At 39.3% G+C, this 14,397-nt stretch overlaps 3 protein-coding genes and 2 long non-coding RNA genes across 6 annotated transcripts; 3 read left to right on the forward strand and 2 right to left on the reverse strand.

Moving 5' to 3' along the window:
* The first annotated feature begins 1,330 nt into the window (after positions 1–1,330).
* LOC147523320 (chlorophyll a-b binding protein of LHCII type 1) lies at positions 1,331–2,598 on the forward strand. Its single transcript, XM_086598123.1, has one exon. It carries the CDS (start codon positions 1,788–1,790, stop codon positions 2,268–2,270), a length of 483 nt encoding a protein of 160 aa, XP_086454249.1. The 5' UTR covers positions 1,331–1,787; the 3' UTR covers positions 2,271–2,598.
* Positions 2,599–4,107: 1,509 nt separating this feature from the next.
* On the reverse strand, positions 4,108–9,057 carry LOC147523321 (uncharacterized). Its single transcript, XR_015216004.1, has 4 exons — positions 8,920–9,057; positions 8,740–8,808; positions 8,509–8,610; positions 4,108–4,247 (listed from the first exon to the last, which is right to left on the reverse strand). It is a non-coding gene; the product is annotated as an uncharacterized LOC147523321 (long non-coding RNA).
* LOC147523322 (chlorophyll a-b binding protein, chloroplastic-like) lies at positions 4,481–5,678 on the forward strand. Its single transcript, XM_086598118.1, has one exon. The coding sequence runs from the start codon at positions 4,782–4,784 to the stop codon at positions 5,580–5,582; it is 801 nt and encodes a 266-aa protein (XP_086454244.1). The 5' UTR covers positions 4,481–4,781; the 3' UTR covers positions 5,583–5,678.
* Positions 6,584–7,316, forward strand: LOC147523323 (uncharacterized). The gene is made up of 3 exons (XR_015216006.1): positions 6,584–6,694; positions 6,968–7,070; positions 7,204–7,316. It is a non-coding gene; the product is annotated as an uncharacterized LOC147523323 (long non-coding RNA).
* A 13-nt stretch (positions 9,058–9,070) lies between the features above and the next one.
* On the reverse strand, positions 9,071–13,468 carry LOC147523324 (spermidine synthase). Of its 2 annotated transcripts, none has more exons than XM_086598107.1 (9): positions 13,060–13,468; positions 11,877–11,953; positions 11,645–11,767; positions 11,145–11,249; positions 10,659–10,731; positions 10,456–10,527; positions 10,153–10,348; positions 9,546–9,675; positions 9,071–9,465 (listed from the first exon to the last, which is right to left on the reverse strand). In XM_086598107.1, the coding sequence occupies exons 1-9, from the start codon at positions 13,142–13,144 to the stop codon at positions 9,403–9,405; spliced, it is 924 nt and encodes a 307-aa protein (XP_086454233.1). In that variant the 5' UTR covers positions 13,145–13,468; the 3' UTR covers positions 9,071–9,402. The 2 variants fall into 2 exon arrangements, with proteins under 2 accessions (XP_086454233.1, XP_086454239.1); XM_086598113.1 differs by having other exon boundaries at positions 13,114–13,412.
* Between the last annotated feature and the right edge of the window lie 929 nt (positions 13,469–14,397).

A 14,397-nucleotide genomic window follows, 5' to 3' on the forward strand; every position in this document is an offset into this window, starting at 1 on the left:
TTTGTAGTTCTATGTGACGGTCGAGGCCATCCATCCATTTGAGCAAGAAATCCGAAGTTTTCATTCTAGATCCAAGCACATACATGCGTTATCATCGATTAGAGAAGTACTTTCGGGAGACAGCATTTGTGTATCGAGAAGATCCATACCGACAAGAACGGGTCGAATATGATGACCAAAGTCTTACCGAAAGGTAAGTTTGATATTTGTTGTCTTGCTAACGCCGGAATGGTAGCAGACTCCTCCTGTTGATTTGGAAATGGCATGGAGATATCCCCCCTCACTGTTCGGGAGGGGGAGATTGTTGGAGTTATCCCTCACATGAGGAGAGGAGAGAAATCAGTTCAACTTGTGTGGAAAAGTAAGAGCGCACCCCCCCACACAAGCCATTCGAAGCGCGCCACGCTAAAGTGCACGGACATCGCCCAGGCAAAGCGCGCCAATGCCCGTTCGGCTAAAGATAAGTCCAAGCCCCCATGCCCATGCCTATTTTGGCAAGCTTCTATTTTTGCAGAACCGCGAGTTTGGCACTATATGTTTGGGTTTTTGGCAAAACCAAACACACGAGAGATAGCACAAAAGTCAGAGAAAACTCAATCTTGAAAGCTATCAAAATTGAGAGATAACCTTTACAGAGATATAACTCTATAAAGAGAGAGAAGTGATCTAGTAAGGTAAGAGACTGCAAGGAGTGATTGTAATCTTCCTTCCTATTTTATATAAAGACTAGCTCTTGTGGAAGTAGGCACCATTGGCCGAACCACGGTATATCTTTGTATAGTGGTTTTCTTTTACTTTGCGTTACATTATTATCTGTTGTTAATAGTTGTTTAGCGAGTTGAGCATATTAGTTTGGTTGTAGGAATATTTAGATTGTTGTCTGGAGTTGAATTGAATTCAAATACGAGTTATGTGCAGTTGGGAATCAATTGGTATTGGTATTAACCCCAACAGACACAATGGTGAATTTGTGAGTTGTGACAACAACTCAACAAGCATGCATGTTTAATATAAAATCAAAACGAAGGAAGTGCCCTGTCAGATATGATATATCTGGCTAGGATATGAATTCATCTTACCAGATACTTGGCAGGTGCTGATTGGCCAACAAAGAACACTCACAAGAAGATTTATGTGGCCTTGTTTTTTCAGTAACTGGTAATATATGTGGACAGGAAAGGGGGGAAATGATGCGAAGTGGAAGAGCCACAAGAAAAATCCTGGGTGCTTCTCGTGGTGTATAGAGACTGTGAGGTGGACAACAAAATCAAACTCATAATAACACAAACCAATGGGAAAAGAGAGAGAGATCTCTTGAAGATAAGGACCCCATACACTCTCACTACTACTATTAATGCAAACTTGAACAAGAGTTACAAGCATCTCTAAGCTTAACACCAATACGAAAGAGTGCTAGCAGCTAGTGCTAATCAATTCCCTTCTCTGAATCCTATTATTCAATCCGCCAGCATAATGGCTGCTTCAACAATGGCACTATCTCCCTCTTTTGCTGGAAAGGCAGTAAAGCTAGCCCCATCAGCTTCTGAGCTTCTAGGTGAAGGAAGAATCACCATGAGAAAGACAGGGGCAAGCCAAAGACAGTCTCATCTAGCCCATGGTATGGTCCAGATAGAGTCAAGTACTTGGGACCCTTCTCTGGCGAGTCACCATCCTATCTAACCGGTGAATTCCCTGGTGACTATGGTTGGGATACTGCTGGCCTCTCTGCTGACCCCGAGACATTCTCCAAGAACCGTGAACTTGAGGTTATTCACTCAAGATGGGCAATGCTTGGAGCCCTCGGTTGCGTCTTCCCTGAACTACTTTCCCGCAATGGGGTGAAGTTTGGAGAAGCGGTATGGTTCAAGGCTGGTGCACAAATTTTCAGTGAGGGTGGATTGGACTACTTGGGTAACCCCAGCCTGGTGCATGCCCAAAGTATTCTAGCCATCTGGGCCGCACAAGTAATCTTGATGGGAGCAGTTGAGGGCTACCGCATTGCTGGTGGACCACTTGGTGAGGTAGTCGATCCGTTGTATCCCGGTGGCAGCTTCGACCCTCTTGGACTTGCCGATGATCCCGAGGCTTTTGCTGAGTTGAAGGTTAAAGAACTTAAGAATGGGAGATTGGCAATGTTCTCCATGTTTGGATTTTTTGTTCAAGCAATTGTGACTGGCAAGGGACCTTTGGAGAACTTGGCTGACCACCTAGCTGACCCAGTTAACAACAATGCTTGGGCGTTTGCCACAAACTTTGTTCCCGGCAAGTGATCAGACCTGTTCTCGTTTCATACAGGGGTCTTTTTTGTGATGTAAATTGTTGTGAGTTTGTGACTAGAAAAATGAAAATGTGAATTTTGTGTGCCACGTACTCCAACTTATTTATACTCATGGCTTTACAAAAAAAATACTTCTTCATGGCTCATTAGGAATTCACTTCATCTGATCTCTGTGTGTCACTTTAGAATTAAACTAAAAAGGATCTATATGAGCTGATATCAAAATTTTGCTCACTGTTCATTTCAAAAGGCTGATTTGAAAAGGGGAAATGATATATATGATCTGAATCAATCCAAAATAACCGAGTTTCTTACTTTAATCGAGTTCTGAAGTAACCCATCTCCATTAATCAATGAATGAAAATCTCAACTTCCATAAGAATGCATTTATATTCTCTTTGATATACAGCACGCGATGTAGGTATATTTGTACACAGTAGACCGCGCGATGTATGATACAATTGGCGAACATTTGCAGAACTTGCAAGGCTATTTTGTAGCTTCCCCCATGGCTAGTGGGAAGAAGGGCCCTGGAACTTTTATTTTATGTCTGACAATGTATAACTTATTCACCTTGGGGAACAAGACTCGTAAGTTAACAATAATAATATTCGACTACTTGGTAACCTGTACTCATTGTTTAATCTATACATGTTAATTAAACTTTGACTAATTTGAATCCACTATGTATATGAAGTTGAACAGATCAATATCCACTACCAAGTTATAGCATGGAGAAGGAAAATTCGTCTGTGTCAATGAGAAATCTAGGATTCTTCAATTTATCTGTGGTTAACAAGAAAGCTATAAACATCCTTCTCAGAACTATCAAGTTTATAACCTTCAGCATTCCCTTCTTGCTTCCTTATTATTGTACCGATCTACTCCACAATTATATTATCAGAGACGTCTGGAATGAAATGTCGAAACGCGTAACAACTTTTCCCATAGATACCAACTTATACAGTTGGATCTATCTCACCACCTTTTATTTTCTCAAAATCAATTTCTTTTACACGCTTCGATTCCATGTTCCTATCCTCCTAACGGCAGTCATAGTTGTCTATTTTGCTGCGGCGATCATATATGAAGGATGGAGAACAATGAATCTGAGAGAGATGTTGCTGGGAGTCATCACAACAGGAAAATGGAGAACCCCTTTCAATAGATTCTGCTTTTTATGATATGGCTCATGTCTGCTGTTAGTTATGTTTTTGTGATAACTTGGACTGCTGTAGGCCTCTTTGTGACATCTTCAACTAAGGTGTTCTACATTGTGCTATACACCTTAAGTTTCATTGCAACCTTAGCAAAATGGAAGGAAGTCAGTGCTATATGGAATGTGGGTGCTGCAATGTCCGAGAAACAAGGATTTGAGGCACTAGAGATCTCTTTGTATGTTTTCAAAGGTAGAAAAGCAGGGGCAATATTTCTTCTATTGTTCTATTTTTATTCTTCTTTCAGTGCAAGCATCTAATGGCTTCATTTGGGAGGAGTCAATGAACAGTTTGTTTACAGTGGAATTATATCTGGAATCTTGTATGTTAGCTTGATTTGGGGGGAGGTGATATAGTTTTTGATATGTAATTTTTTCTAAGGAAAAATGTGTGATGCTGTGAAAGAATTTGAATGTAGTAAATAGTAATAGCACTATGAAGTGTGCATCACTCTTTGTATCCTTTTACAAAATCCCAAGTTGCCAAGCTCATTATAGTGAAGTATTCTCGCGTCACTGACATGCACAATGCTAACCTCTAGAATTCAAAGTTGCTCTGAATCACAAAGATAGCCAATTGTGGCAGGAGGTGTTTGTTACAGATTGGCCGGCTTCCAATATTGGAATTTACTGGCTTATCTATTCCTACAAATAATGTACTGACCGGGCCAAACATATTCCATTGATGTATAACTGTATGTCTTCAAAGACTAATTTGATACATGTCCCTTGAATCCTTGATACATTGTGAGCCTGTGATTGATAAAAAAGCTGCATGTTAGTATGTTACATACACAATCAAAAGGCAGCACCATGTCATCATATCAATCAATATGAATATCTCACTAAGATATATGGATTATGAAATGACCTTACCAGACAATTGGGAGGTGCTGATTGGCCAACTAAGAACTCTCACAAGAAGTATGTGGACTTGTATTTTCTAATATATATATATTAGTAAAATGTATGGACATAAAGGGGTGCAAGTGAAGAATGGTGGAAGAGCCATACAACAAATATCTTTGGTGACTTGGTGTTTCTCATGGTGCATAGAGACTGTGAAGTGGACAAACGAAGTCGAGCTCAAAATGACCCGAACCAATAAGAAAAGAGATAGAGATCTCTTGAGATAAAGAACCCTTACCCTCACCACTTCTATTAATTCAGACCAAAGAGTCACAAGCATCGATAAGTTTACAAACCACCATACCAAAGAGTACTAGCAACTAGTACTCATCTTTTCATTTCCTCTGCGCTTCCTATTCTTTCCATCCAGTTCGTGCAATGGCTGCTTCAACAATGGCACTGTCTTCTCCCACTTTTGCTGGAAAGGCAGTCAAGCTTGCCCCAGCAGTGTCTGAGATTCTAGGTGAAGGAAGGATCACCATGAGAAAGACAGGGGGCAAGCCAAAGACAGTCTCATCTAGCCCATGGTATGGTCCAGATAGAGTAAAGTACTTGGGACCATTCTCTGGTGAAGCACCATCCTATCTAACCGGTGAATTCCCTGGTGACTACGGTTGGGACACTGCTGGCCTCTCTGCTGACCCAGAGACATTCTCCAAGAACCGTGAACTTGAGGTTATTCACTCAAGATGGGCAATGCTTGGAGCTCTTGGCTGCGTCTTCCCTGAACTACTTTCCCGCAATGGGGTCAAGTTCGGAGAAGCTGTATGGTTCAAGGCTGGAGCACAAATTTTCAGTGAGGGTGGATTGGACTACTTGGGTAACCCCAGCTTGGTGCATGCCCAAAGTATTCTAGCCATCTGGGCCACACAAGTAATCCTGATGGGAGCAGTTGAGGGCTACCGCATTGCTGGTGGACCACTTGGTGAGGTAGTTGACCCGTTGTATCCCGGTGGCAGCTTTGACCCTCTTGGACTTGCCGATGATCCCGAGGCTTTTGCCGAGCTGAAGGTTAAAGAGCTTAAGAATGGGAGATTGGCAATGTTCTCCATGTTTGGATTTTTTGTTCAAGCAATTGTGACTGGCAAGGGACCTTTGGAGAACTTGGCCGACCACCTAGCTGACCCAGTTAACAACAATGCTTGGGCATTTGCCACAAACTTTGTTCCTGGAAAATGATCAGACATATTGCCATTTGATATAGGTTTTTTGGATTCTTATTTGCATTGTAAATTGTTGTGACCTGATAAATGGAAACGTGAATTTTGTGTGTTACTCAACTTAGTCGTGGCTTTTTACCAAAACAAGACTAGTTCATGCTTCATTAGCCATTCACTCCATATGAACTGCATGTGCATGTCAGATCAAAATCAACAAAGAATGATCTATATAAGCTGAACTCAGATTTTTGCAGAGTTCATCTCGAAAGGTAATTTGAACGAGAAAAAGGGATCAATATATTGTTCAACGCAATTGATCTCATTGGTCTTGTCCTGCTATAAAATGTGATACCCCTGGGCGTGGCCTGAGGAGGGGTATGATGGAAAGGCGCCTAGCCCGAGTATGGGTGACGGTTGCGTCATGTGTGATCCCACTTCGCTTAAGTAGCTATCCAAAGATCCTGGCTATTAGTAATTTATCCTCCAAATCCTAACATCGAGGCCTTTTCCAGATCGTTTGGTTGTGGGTTTGGTGAGAACTTCATAGTTAAGCATGAGTAGTCCAAGGATGGGTGACTTCTTGGGAAACTGCTGTCCGGAGTCCGAAAACCCCACACTGTCGGAGGTCCACAGTGCCTAAGTTGGGACAATATCGATGTGGTACATCTTCAATTCATTTGATCAAGATGAGTAATAATCAATGCATGTTTGTCAAGTTCCATAAGAACACATTAATTTCTATTTGAAACGTATGCCGGTGCATTGGAAAACAGTGGCGTAATTTTCAAAAGCCATTATGTAGCTTCCGCCATGGCCGTGGTCTCCCATGCCTAGTGGGAAGAAGGGCCACGGAATTTATTCTTTTTTACGTCTGACTATGTGTAACTTATTCACCTTGGATAACAAGACTCCCAATTTAAATATAATCTGCAACTAACTCAGTAGCCTGTATTCATTATTTAAGTTATACATGTTATTTAATTAAGCTTGACTAAATGAGATATGATCCACCATGTGTATGAAGTTGAACAGATCAATAGAAGTTAGCAAGTTAAGGCATGGAGAAGGAAAACTCTAGTGTGTCAATGAGGAAGCTTGGCTTCCATACTGTTTCTGTGATTCAGAAGAAAGGTACAAACATCCTTCTTAGAATTCCCAAGTTCATAACCTCCAGGATCCACATCTTACTTTCTTTGTTTGTTACCAATCAACTTCACAATCTTATCATTAGAGATATCAGTATTGAAATGTCGAAACGCATAAGGACTTTTCCTATTGATACCAATCTATTCAGTTGGGTCTATCTCACCACCTATTATTTTCTTAAAATCAATCTCTTCTACATGGTTCAGTTCCATCTTCCTGTCCTCCTAACAGCAGTCATAGTTGTCTATTTTGCAACAGTGATCGAAGAAGGATGGCAAGTAACGAAGCTCAAGGCAATGTTGCTAAGACTCGTCTCCATAACAAAATGGAAAACCCCTTTGATTAGATTCAGCTTTTTATGGTTAGTGTCTTTTGTTAGTTATGTTTTTTTTGTAACTTGGCGTGCTGTTGGCGTCTTTGTCACGTCATCAGATAAGGTGGTCTACATTGTATTATACACACTAACCTTCGTCACTGCATTAACGAAATGGAAGGAGGTCCATGCTATTTGGAATGTGGGTGCTGCAATTTCAACAGAGAGACAAGGATTTGAAGCGTCGAAGATCTCTTTGTATATTGTTGAAGGTAGAAAAGTACGGGCATTTTTTTTTCTCTTTTTATTCTTTTATTGGTCTTTCAGTGCAAGCATCGCATGGCTTCATGTGGGAGGAGTCAATGAAGAATTCGGTTACAGTGGAATACCAACTGGGTTATTGTATGTAAGCTTGATTTGGGGGAAAGTGATATAGTTTTAGATTGCAACTGTTTATACAGATGAAGTTGCATTTGCTGTGAAATCATTTTTACAACGTATTTAGTATTGTCAAGTGTTTCCATAGTCCTAATATAAATTTCCAAACTCATTATATTGTTTAAATTTTGAGATTGTTTTACACTTAATCTGCAGTCCATATGTGGCGTGTTTGAAGACGGAAGTCTGAAGCAGCAGTTAAATCAATTTCTTGCAAAAAAATATGTAGAACCATGAGTCTTCTTGGATTCCTTTCAGCAGTTTTACAACGTCTTCTATTAATGAATCTCTACTTTTTGGCAATTGGAACTTATCGCTCTAGGTATATACGTTAAGTTTGAACTTTTAAAGATAAAGAATTGAGAGATAAAATTCGAAAGGAACTTCAACATCTGGAAGTTGAACACAGCCTTAACCTGCAGAAAAACTCCTAACTTTTGCCAGTTGATTTCAGACAGCCTAATGTGATTAGAAGTTTTTGTAGATGTAACCATGTGACCATACAGTAGTAAGCAGATACACATTTGAAAAGAGCATTGCTGTCAGAAAATCAAATTTGTAATAACCTGATGGTTCAATCCGACTTCAAATCGGCTATTCTGGGACTAGAAATTTTCTGGCAGCAAATAACTTCCCATGGCCGGAACTAATGACCAATCCTAGTTACCACATCTATAATTTACGAAAACTCTGACTTTGCTGAACAATCTACAAAATTCCTATTGTCGGATTAGAACTTTTAGGTAGTGGGGACTAATAACCAATCCTAATAGTATAGATTTTGTACAATACAAAAGCTACCCAGCAAAAATATAAGTTTGTGTCATAGTTCATACTTAATAATATATATGTTATTTAGAAACATCAAACACACAAGATAAATCTGCAGGTTTACTCCTTGGGAGCACAACCAATTTTAGTGTATTCAGATTTCAGGGTGGAATGCATGAATCGAATTTGGCCATTTTTTTGGAGTTAACTTGAAGCCAAATAAGTTACTAAATAAATTAGAATGCATCACGAGCTGCTAGAGGTTTAGCTAGTGCACCTTAGCTTAGAAGTCTGCATCCAGATAAAAATGATCCTCGCAGAAATCCGTTAGTGCCTTCCTCAATTGTTGGAAGTTCTTTACTGTTACTACTTGAATAGACTGAAAAAGGCATACAAGTGTAACAAGGTCAGCATGTTTACGAGATCCCAAGAAAACAGAGACTAGCTGAGAGATGGAAGGAAGCCAAATTTCTTTCAGAATACTTCGAACAGGCATAGCTGCACTTACAGAGACTTCTGGGTTGTTCTGTGGAATGTATTGTCGCATTATAATTTTCCACATCCAAACGATACTGAGCTTTATTTGCACATCAAAACAAAAAACACGTCAAAGCATTCTAGAAACCCCTCATGTTTTGACACAAATAGCCAGTTGGCGGAAGCTATGGACAAAGATGAAAAACTGTACCTTACTAGGTCGCTGCCGCCTGACTTGGTATTCAGCATTTCCTGCAAAACCTTTCTTAATTCTTTTGGATCCTAAAGAGTTCACCCGTTTCTTGATTTTAGATCTCCTGGTGAAGTTATAGTCACTCTAAAACTATAGCCATGATCCCGTATGAGTTTCTAACATTTATTTTTCTATTTATCAAGCTCGTTCGTATATGCATTATCATGAAGCAACAAGTCCCGTTTGGGAAAAGTGATTCAGGATTTCTTTAACAGATATTTTTGAGTTTTGAGGGTACCACAAACTGAATACCATTGTTACAAAACCTGATCAGATGGTACAAAACCTGTCCAAGTTCCAATTGACAATTGATCTTCATCTCTCTTCCCATTCAACCTACGCTAACAGGAACCAACTATAACCTCAACTTATTTACTGTTTGAAATGTGTTGAGTGAGTTTCAACAGCTAATCCTGCTTCTTAATGCTATTGGAAGCTTTATCACATACTCTGATTGTTGATCACCTTCGCGAACGATGGCAAACAGAATGCAGCTGAATGTATCTAGACGGGATTAAGAACATAACAGATGAGAAAAGATAAACTCATATACTAATCCAAAGAACCAAATAAGGGAAAACTACCTCTGGGTTGTAGAACTTCAAGGGTCCCTTTGCTTTGCTATGGTCCTCATTCTCATCTAGTGGGTTCACTGGATGCTTGAAATCAACTGCTGGCCCTTCCGTAGAGCAAAGCATGAAACCAATTACTCCACTGTGACAAAATTGAGCGATAGCATTAACACATCAATCCATTATCCAATCATAACATAATTACAATGGAGGGACACAAACAATTCAGGATCATTGGCACAGTTCGAAATTTTGGTTTTGGTTGATTGTTTATGAGAATGATCTGCAATGTCTACACCCACCGGAGGTTAAGTACCAATTGGAGAATTCAGGGTCACTCATTTTCACCTTAAATTGGAGTATCCTTGGTTATGCTATATATTTTGGATGAATCTGATCTTGTGTGGAGATAATCCATATAGGAGGAGAACATATCCACGCCAAATCAGCCAATTCTTCTAAATGTGGCAACGATCGTGAGTTTGTAAGAGTCAAATTTCGTTAACGTTCCTAAACTCCCTACCACTACAATCTACCCTATCTGTATTACTAATAACTGACATTTCAGATAGAATTGGTAATAAGGGGGAAAAAATCACTCGGTTCAACATATGCATACCTTGGATATGTAGGAACTGTTGTCCATGCATAGTTGATAGAACCCTTGAATATCTGACGACAGTTTGCAACAATGTTCTCAATGATGTGCATATGAAGCCATATGCTTTCTGCCTGGGTGCATACAACCCCTCCTGGGCGCAGAGCTTTTGCCACTGATTGAAAGAAAGGTTTTTCAAAAAGCTCTTGTGCAGGCCCTGGTGCAAGTTGCAAGAAAGTACTAAGAAATTCAACCAACATCACCGACAAGCCCAAATTCCACAGCAAAGGTTTGGACGAAGTGGTTTGAAGATAAAAGTATTACCAATTGGATCAGAAGAATCCACTATGATAGCATCATAAGTACCTTCAGGAACAGCATTCAAATATGCAACTCCTGCATAATCGTAAGAAACACAGAAAACAGATGACGCTAACAAAAAAAAAATGAATATATATGAAGGTGATGATGATGATGATAGCATGACTTTAGTGCACAAGTAGAGTCTAATGGATAAATGGTCATACCATCACCAATGTGGAGGGTTACACGAGGATCTTGAAACCCAACAGCTAGGTCTGGAAAATGTTGCTTAGAAACCTAGACAAGAAGAATTCAGTACCTACAGTTATGATTGATTGCAAAACCAGCCAAGCTCTTAGATTAGAAATATAGACCTTCAGATTGCATATGCAATATGAAGTCAGCTACTTCAAGAGTACCTGAGCAAAGAAGTAATAAATTTTTATGTTCTTCAAGTTATTATTACTTATATTGATTTATAATTTAAAGGGGCTAGCCCTGTGCACGAGGTTCCTGGCAATGCAGGGTCTGGGAAGGGTCATCTGTATACAGACTTACCACTGCATGTGGAGGGGCTGCTTCTGTGACTCAAACCCATGATGTTTCACAAAAGTACAACCTTCCCATTGTGACAAGTCCTATCATATAATTGATTAACTTTTACAGTTATTACATTCAAATAAAGGTGATGGAATTCATCATTTACTCACATCAACGACCATGGCATCAATCTCACATATATCTATCTGTTCTACAGAGGAGTGGCGAGAAACTTCACACAGAACACCTCCATCTCCTCCTCCAATAACCAATACCTGCAACTCAACAAAAAAGAAAAAAAAATCTCGGTTGCTTTATAAATGTATTGTGAAGTACAGAAAATCACAACCACCAGACAAATTAGAAGCGACAAGCGTTTACTACAGCACTATAATAGATTGATATATCTTTCATAGCAATAAAATTGGTGAAGACATACATAATTACGATCCAATACCGAATTGGAGAAAGAAAAAAAGAAGTTGATGATAAACAAGTAATAATAAGGAGATACAATTGTTGTTAAACTAAGACTTGGCTATATCATCGTTGCATTGAAGTTTTCCTCCTTTACATCCAATCCTCCAAGTTAAAGTCTGTGTAATATCTTATTATCTATGCCGACATGTAAATTATGCTCGTATTGTATTTAAAAAAATGAAGAAAAGACCTTCTTAGGGTTTGGAATGGAGCAAAGTGGAAGGTGAGTAATCATTTCTCGGTACGCACACTCATCACGTTCTGTGACTTGTATCACCCCATCCAAGATCAGAACCTTACCATATGTTGATGACTGAAACAAGAACAACACCGTATACACAATAAGATCACAATAATTATAACATGATAGGAAACAAAACAAAGACCATAAGGGCTGTTATATACATTCAAGAACTTATAACCTGGAAAACCATAACATCTTGGTATTTCGATTTCTGTTGAAACAATATCTTTTCCACCTTCAAAGAGTGAGCTTCTCCTGAGGAACACAAAACAAAGTAGTATCATCAGTATATGTTCTTTTGTTTTCCTTCATATATTCATTAACATGGGGACTGGGGAAGAATGTGTGTATTAATACTAATACAAAAATTACAAGAGAAGAAAAGAGTTTAAGAGTATATTTCACAACAGTACATGAAAAAGAATTTTGACAAGACACAAGATTGCAATATCTAGGGAAAAAATGACATAAAGACCGTCTCTCGCAAAACCACAAATTGTTGACGATGAATGCAGATTTGAATGAAGCAAAGTAAGCAGGGAAACAGTTGAAGCAAAAACAATATAGAGACAGCCAATCACATATTATATGAAAAATTGAGAATGATAGAAGACAGATCCTGTTGATAAAATAAAATTCCACACATTAACCATAATCGGATTGTATAAACATTAAGCAGTCATACAATCCCTCTGCTTGTCCATCTATCTACAACTACACATACATGAAATATATGTGAAACAAACGAAGAATAAACCAAACCATAATGTAAAGAAGTATAAATATAAAATGCAGAACAATTCCACCTAAAGTGTCTCACTAAAGAAATTCTCCTAGCAACGTTGGGCAATTTTTTATTTCTAAACGAATTTTCCAAAGAGAACAAACAACAGCAGCAAGTCAGCAACAGCATGATTAAACTTGACCGTAACGAAAAAACTATAAAAATAGAGAATGTTGCGTACAAATTGCAATTAAAATGAAGCATTAACAGTAGCAGTACAAATAAAACCATACACTAGAAATTATTTCGAAAACACATCAGAACACTATCAATAGTAAACTAACACATGCTTACATATTCAACAAGTGAAAAGCCAATCAGCTGAGAAACTTCAGGCAACTCATGTCTTATATAACCACTTAAAATAGCAGTAAAGAGAAATCACCTAAGCATATAATATAAGCTATCTCTAGGAACAGAAAACTTAAGACACTATGAATCCAATTAAAAACAGACAACAAACAACACTAGATTTTTGAAGAAAATAATAGAAGTCCGTTTCTTAAAAGACCATAAATAAGCAATTCCCAATGATCAAAAACTCAAAAATGAAATATTGAAGAAAAAATATTCAAACCTGGCCACATTGGGCTAATTTCAGAAAACCATCCAGGAATCACAGAAGACATACAGTTACTAGACTCTTTATTCTCAACTTCCATAGTAGCAGAAACACCCTTCTCCACTTCTTCTCCTTCTCTTGTTCGTTTAACAGCCAATTCAGCCACGGACTCTTTTTTTTTCTTTGTTTTCTTTGCAGAATACAAACCGACCAAAACAGAAAAGCAAAAAGTGGAATGTGTGCTTTTAACTTTTTAAGGAAAGAACTGAAAAACAGAATCAGATTTCGTGAGCGTGTGCGTAATCTCTCAGTTTTAAAAGTACTGTTCTTGTGACAGAGTAACAACTCCTCTGAAGACAAATACGTGCAACTTTGAATAAAATTTGGTCCCTGTAAAGGTGGGTTTTGGTTTTCCTTGATGATTGCGTGGGATGTGGGAAGAGAGTTGAGATCTTTTGGAGGGAATTTGTGAGCGAGCTGCCTACGTATTCTCTTTTTGGTTTTTCTTTTCTAGGGGAGAGAGGAATCAGGTCCGCCGTAGTTCAAACAGGTTGTATTTATAGGCTTAAGGACATGTCAATCCGGAAGACACGTGTGTTTCTTGTACACGTGTAAGGTGGAGATCGTGAATGAGTGTTGGGCTAGTTATATTATAAGTCGGTGTTTGATTGGGGAGTTGGCACGGTCAGCCTTTTATTTCCTGGAAGTGAGAAGGATCAATCAATAATGATTTTGGTAATGATTACTCCCGGTGGTGACCTTATTCAAGGCGTTTTGTCTTTGGCCATGTGTTTCGCATCGAGCCATCTTTGTTTATACCACCTACACCGAAAGGAGCTACTCCGCAGATCGGTCTTGGAGGTCGATGTCCCGAAGTTAAGCTTTAAGCCTGCGCATTACGCGTGTTCATAAAAGGAACCGCTCGCGCGTCGATCTTGGAGGTCGATGTCCCGAAGTTAAGCCGCATTACGCTTGTTCACAAGGAACCGCTCCGCAGTCGGGTTTGGAGGTCGCCTTATGCTCTATCGTGTATGATAACCTTATGAGGATATCACTCCCTACACGCCCTCTCCGGTAGAGTGTTTATGTTACGGAAACGTTCACTGAGAGAAAAAATAATAATGGAAGAACGTGTGGAGCATGAAGCGATCCGGGGTGGACGATTCGACCGATGGTGCAACTTTTGAATCATGAGGCCCGACAATTTGGCGGGAAGTTATGTCGTAATATGCACGCGATGTAATCGTAGCGATTGAAGAGGAAACGTGTCGCCGCGATTATCTGGAGTCACTGAAAAGACAATACCTTGAACACGCGGTAATGCAAGGCTAGAGCTGGTCGTAATCATAACTT

The sequence above is a fragment of the Coptis chinensis genome, chromosome 1 (genome assembly GCF_015680905.1).
Source record: "Coptis chinensis isolate HL-2020 chromosome 1, ASM1568090v1, whole genome shotgun sequence".
Lineage (NCBI taxonomy): Eukaryota > Viridiplantae > Streptophyta > Magnoliopsida > Ranunculales > Ranunculaceae > Coptis > Coptis chinensis.

Coding starts and splice junctions, on each gene's coding strand:
- LOC147523322 (XM_086598118.1), top strand. CDS start 4,782: ATGGCTGCTTCAACAATGGCACTGTCTTCTCCCACTTTTGCTGGAAAG.
- LOC147523324 (XM_086598107.1), bottom strand. CDS start 13,144: ATGGAAGTTGAGAATAAAGAGTCTAGTAACTGTATGTCTTCTGTGATT. Junction 11,954..13,059: donor AATTAGCCCAATGTGGCCAG/GTTTGAATATTT, acceptor TGTGTTCCTCAG/GAGAAGCTCACTCTTTGAAG. Junction 9,676..10,152: donor ACAGTTCCTACATATCCAAG/GTATGCATATGT, acceptor ATTTTGTCACAG/TGGAGTAATTGGTTTCATGC.
- LOC147523320 (XM_086598123.1), top strand. CDS start 1,788: ATGCTTGGAGCCCTCGGTTGCGTCTTCCCTGAACTACTTTCCCGCAAT.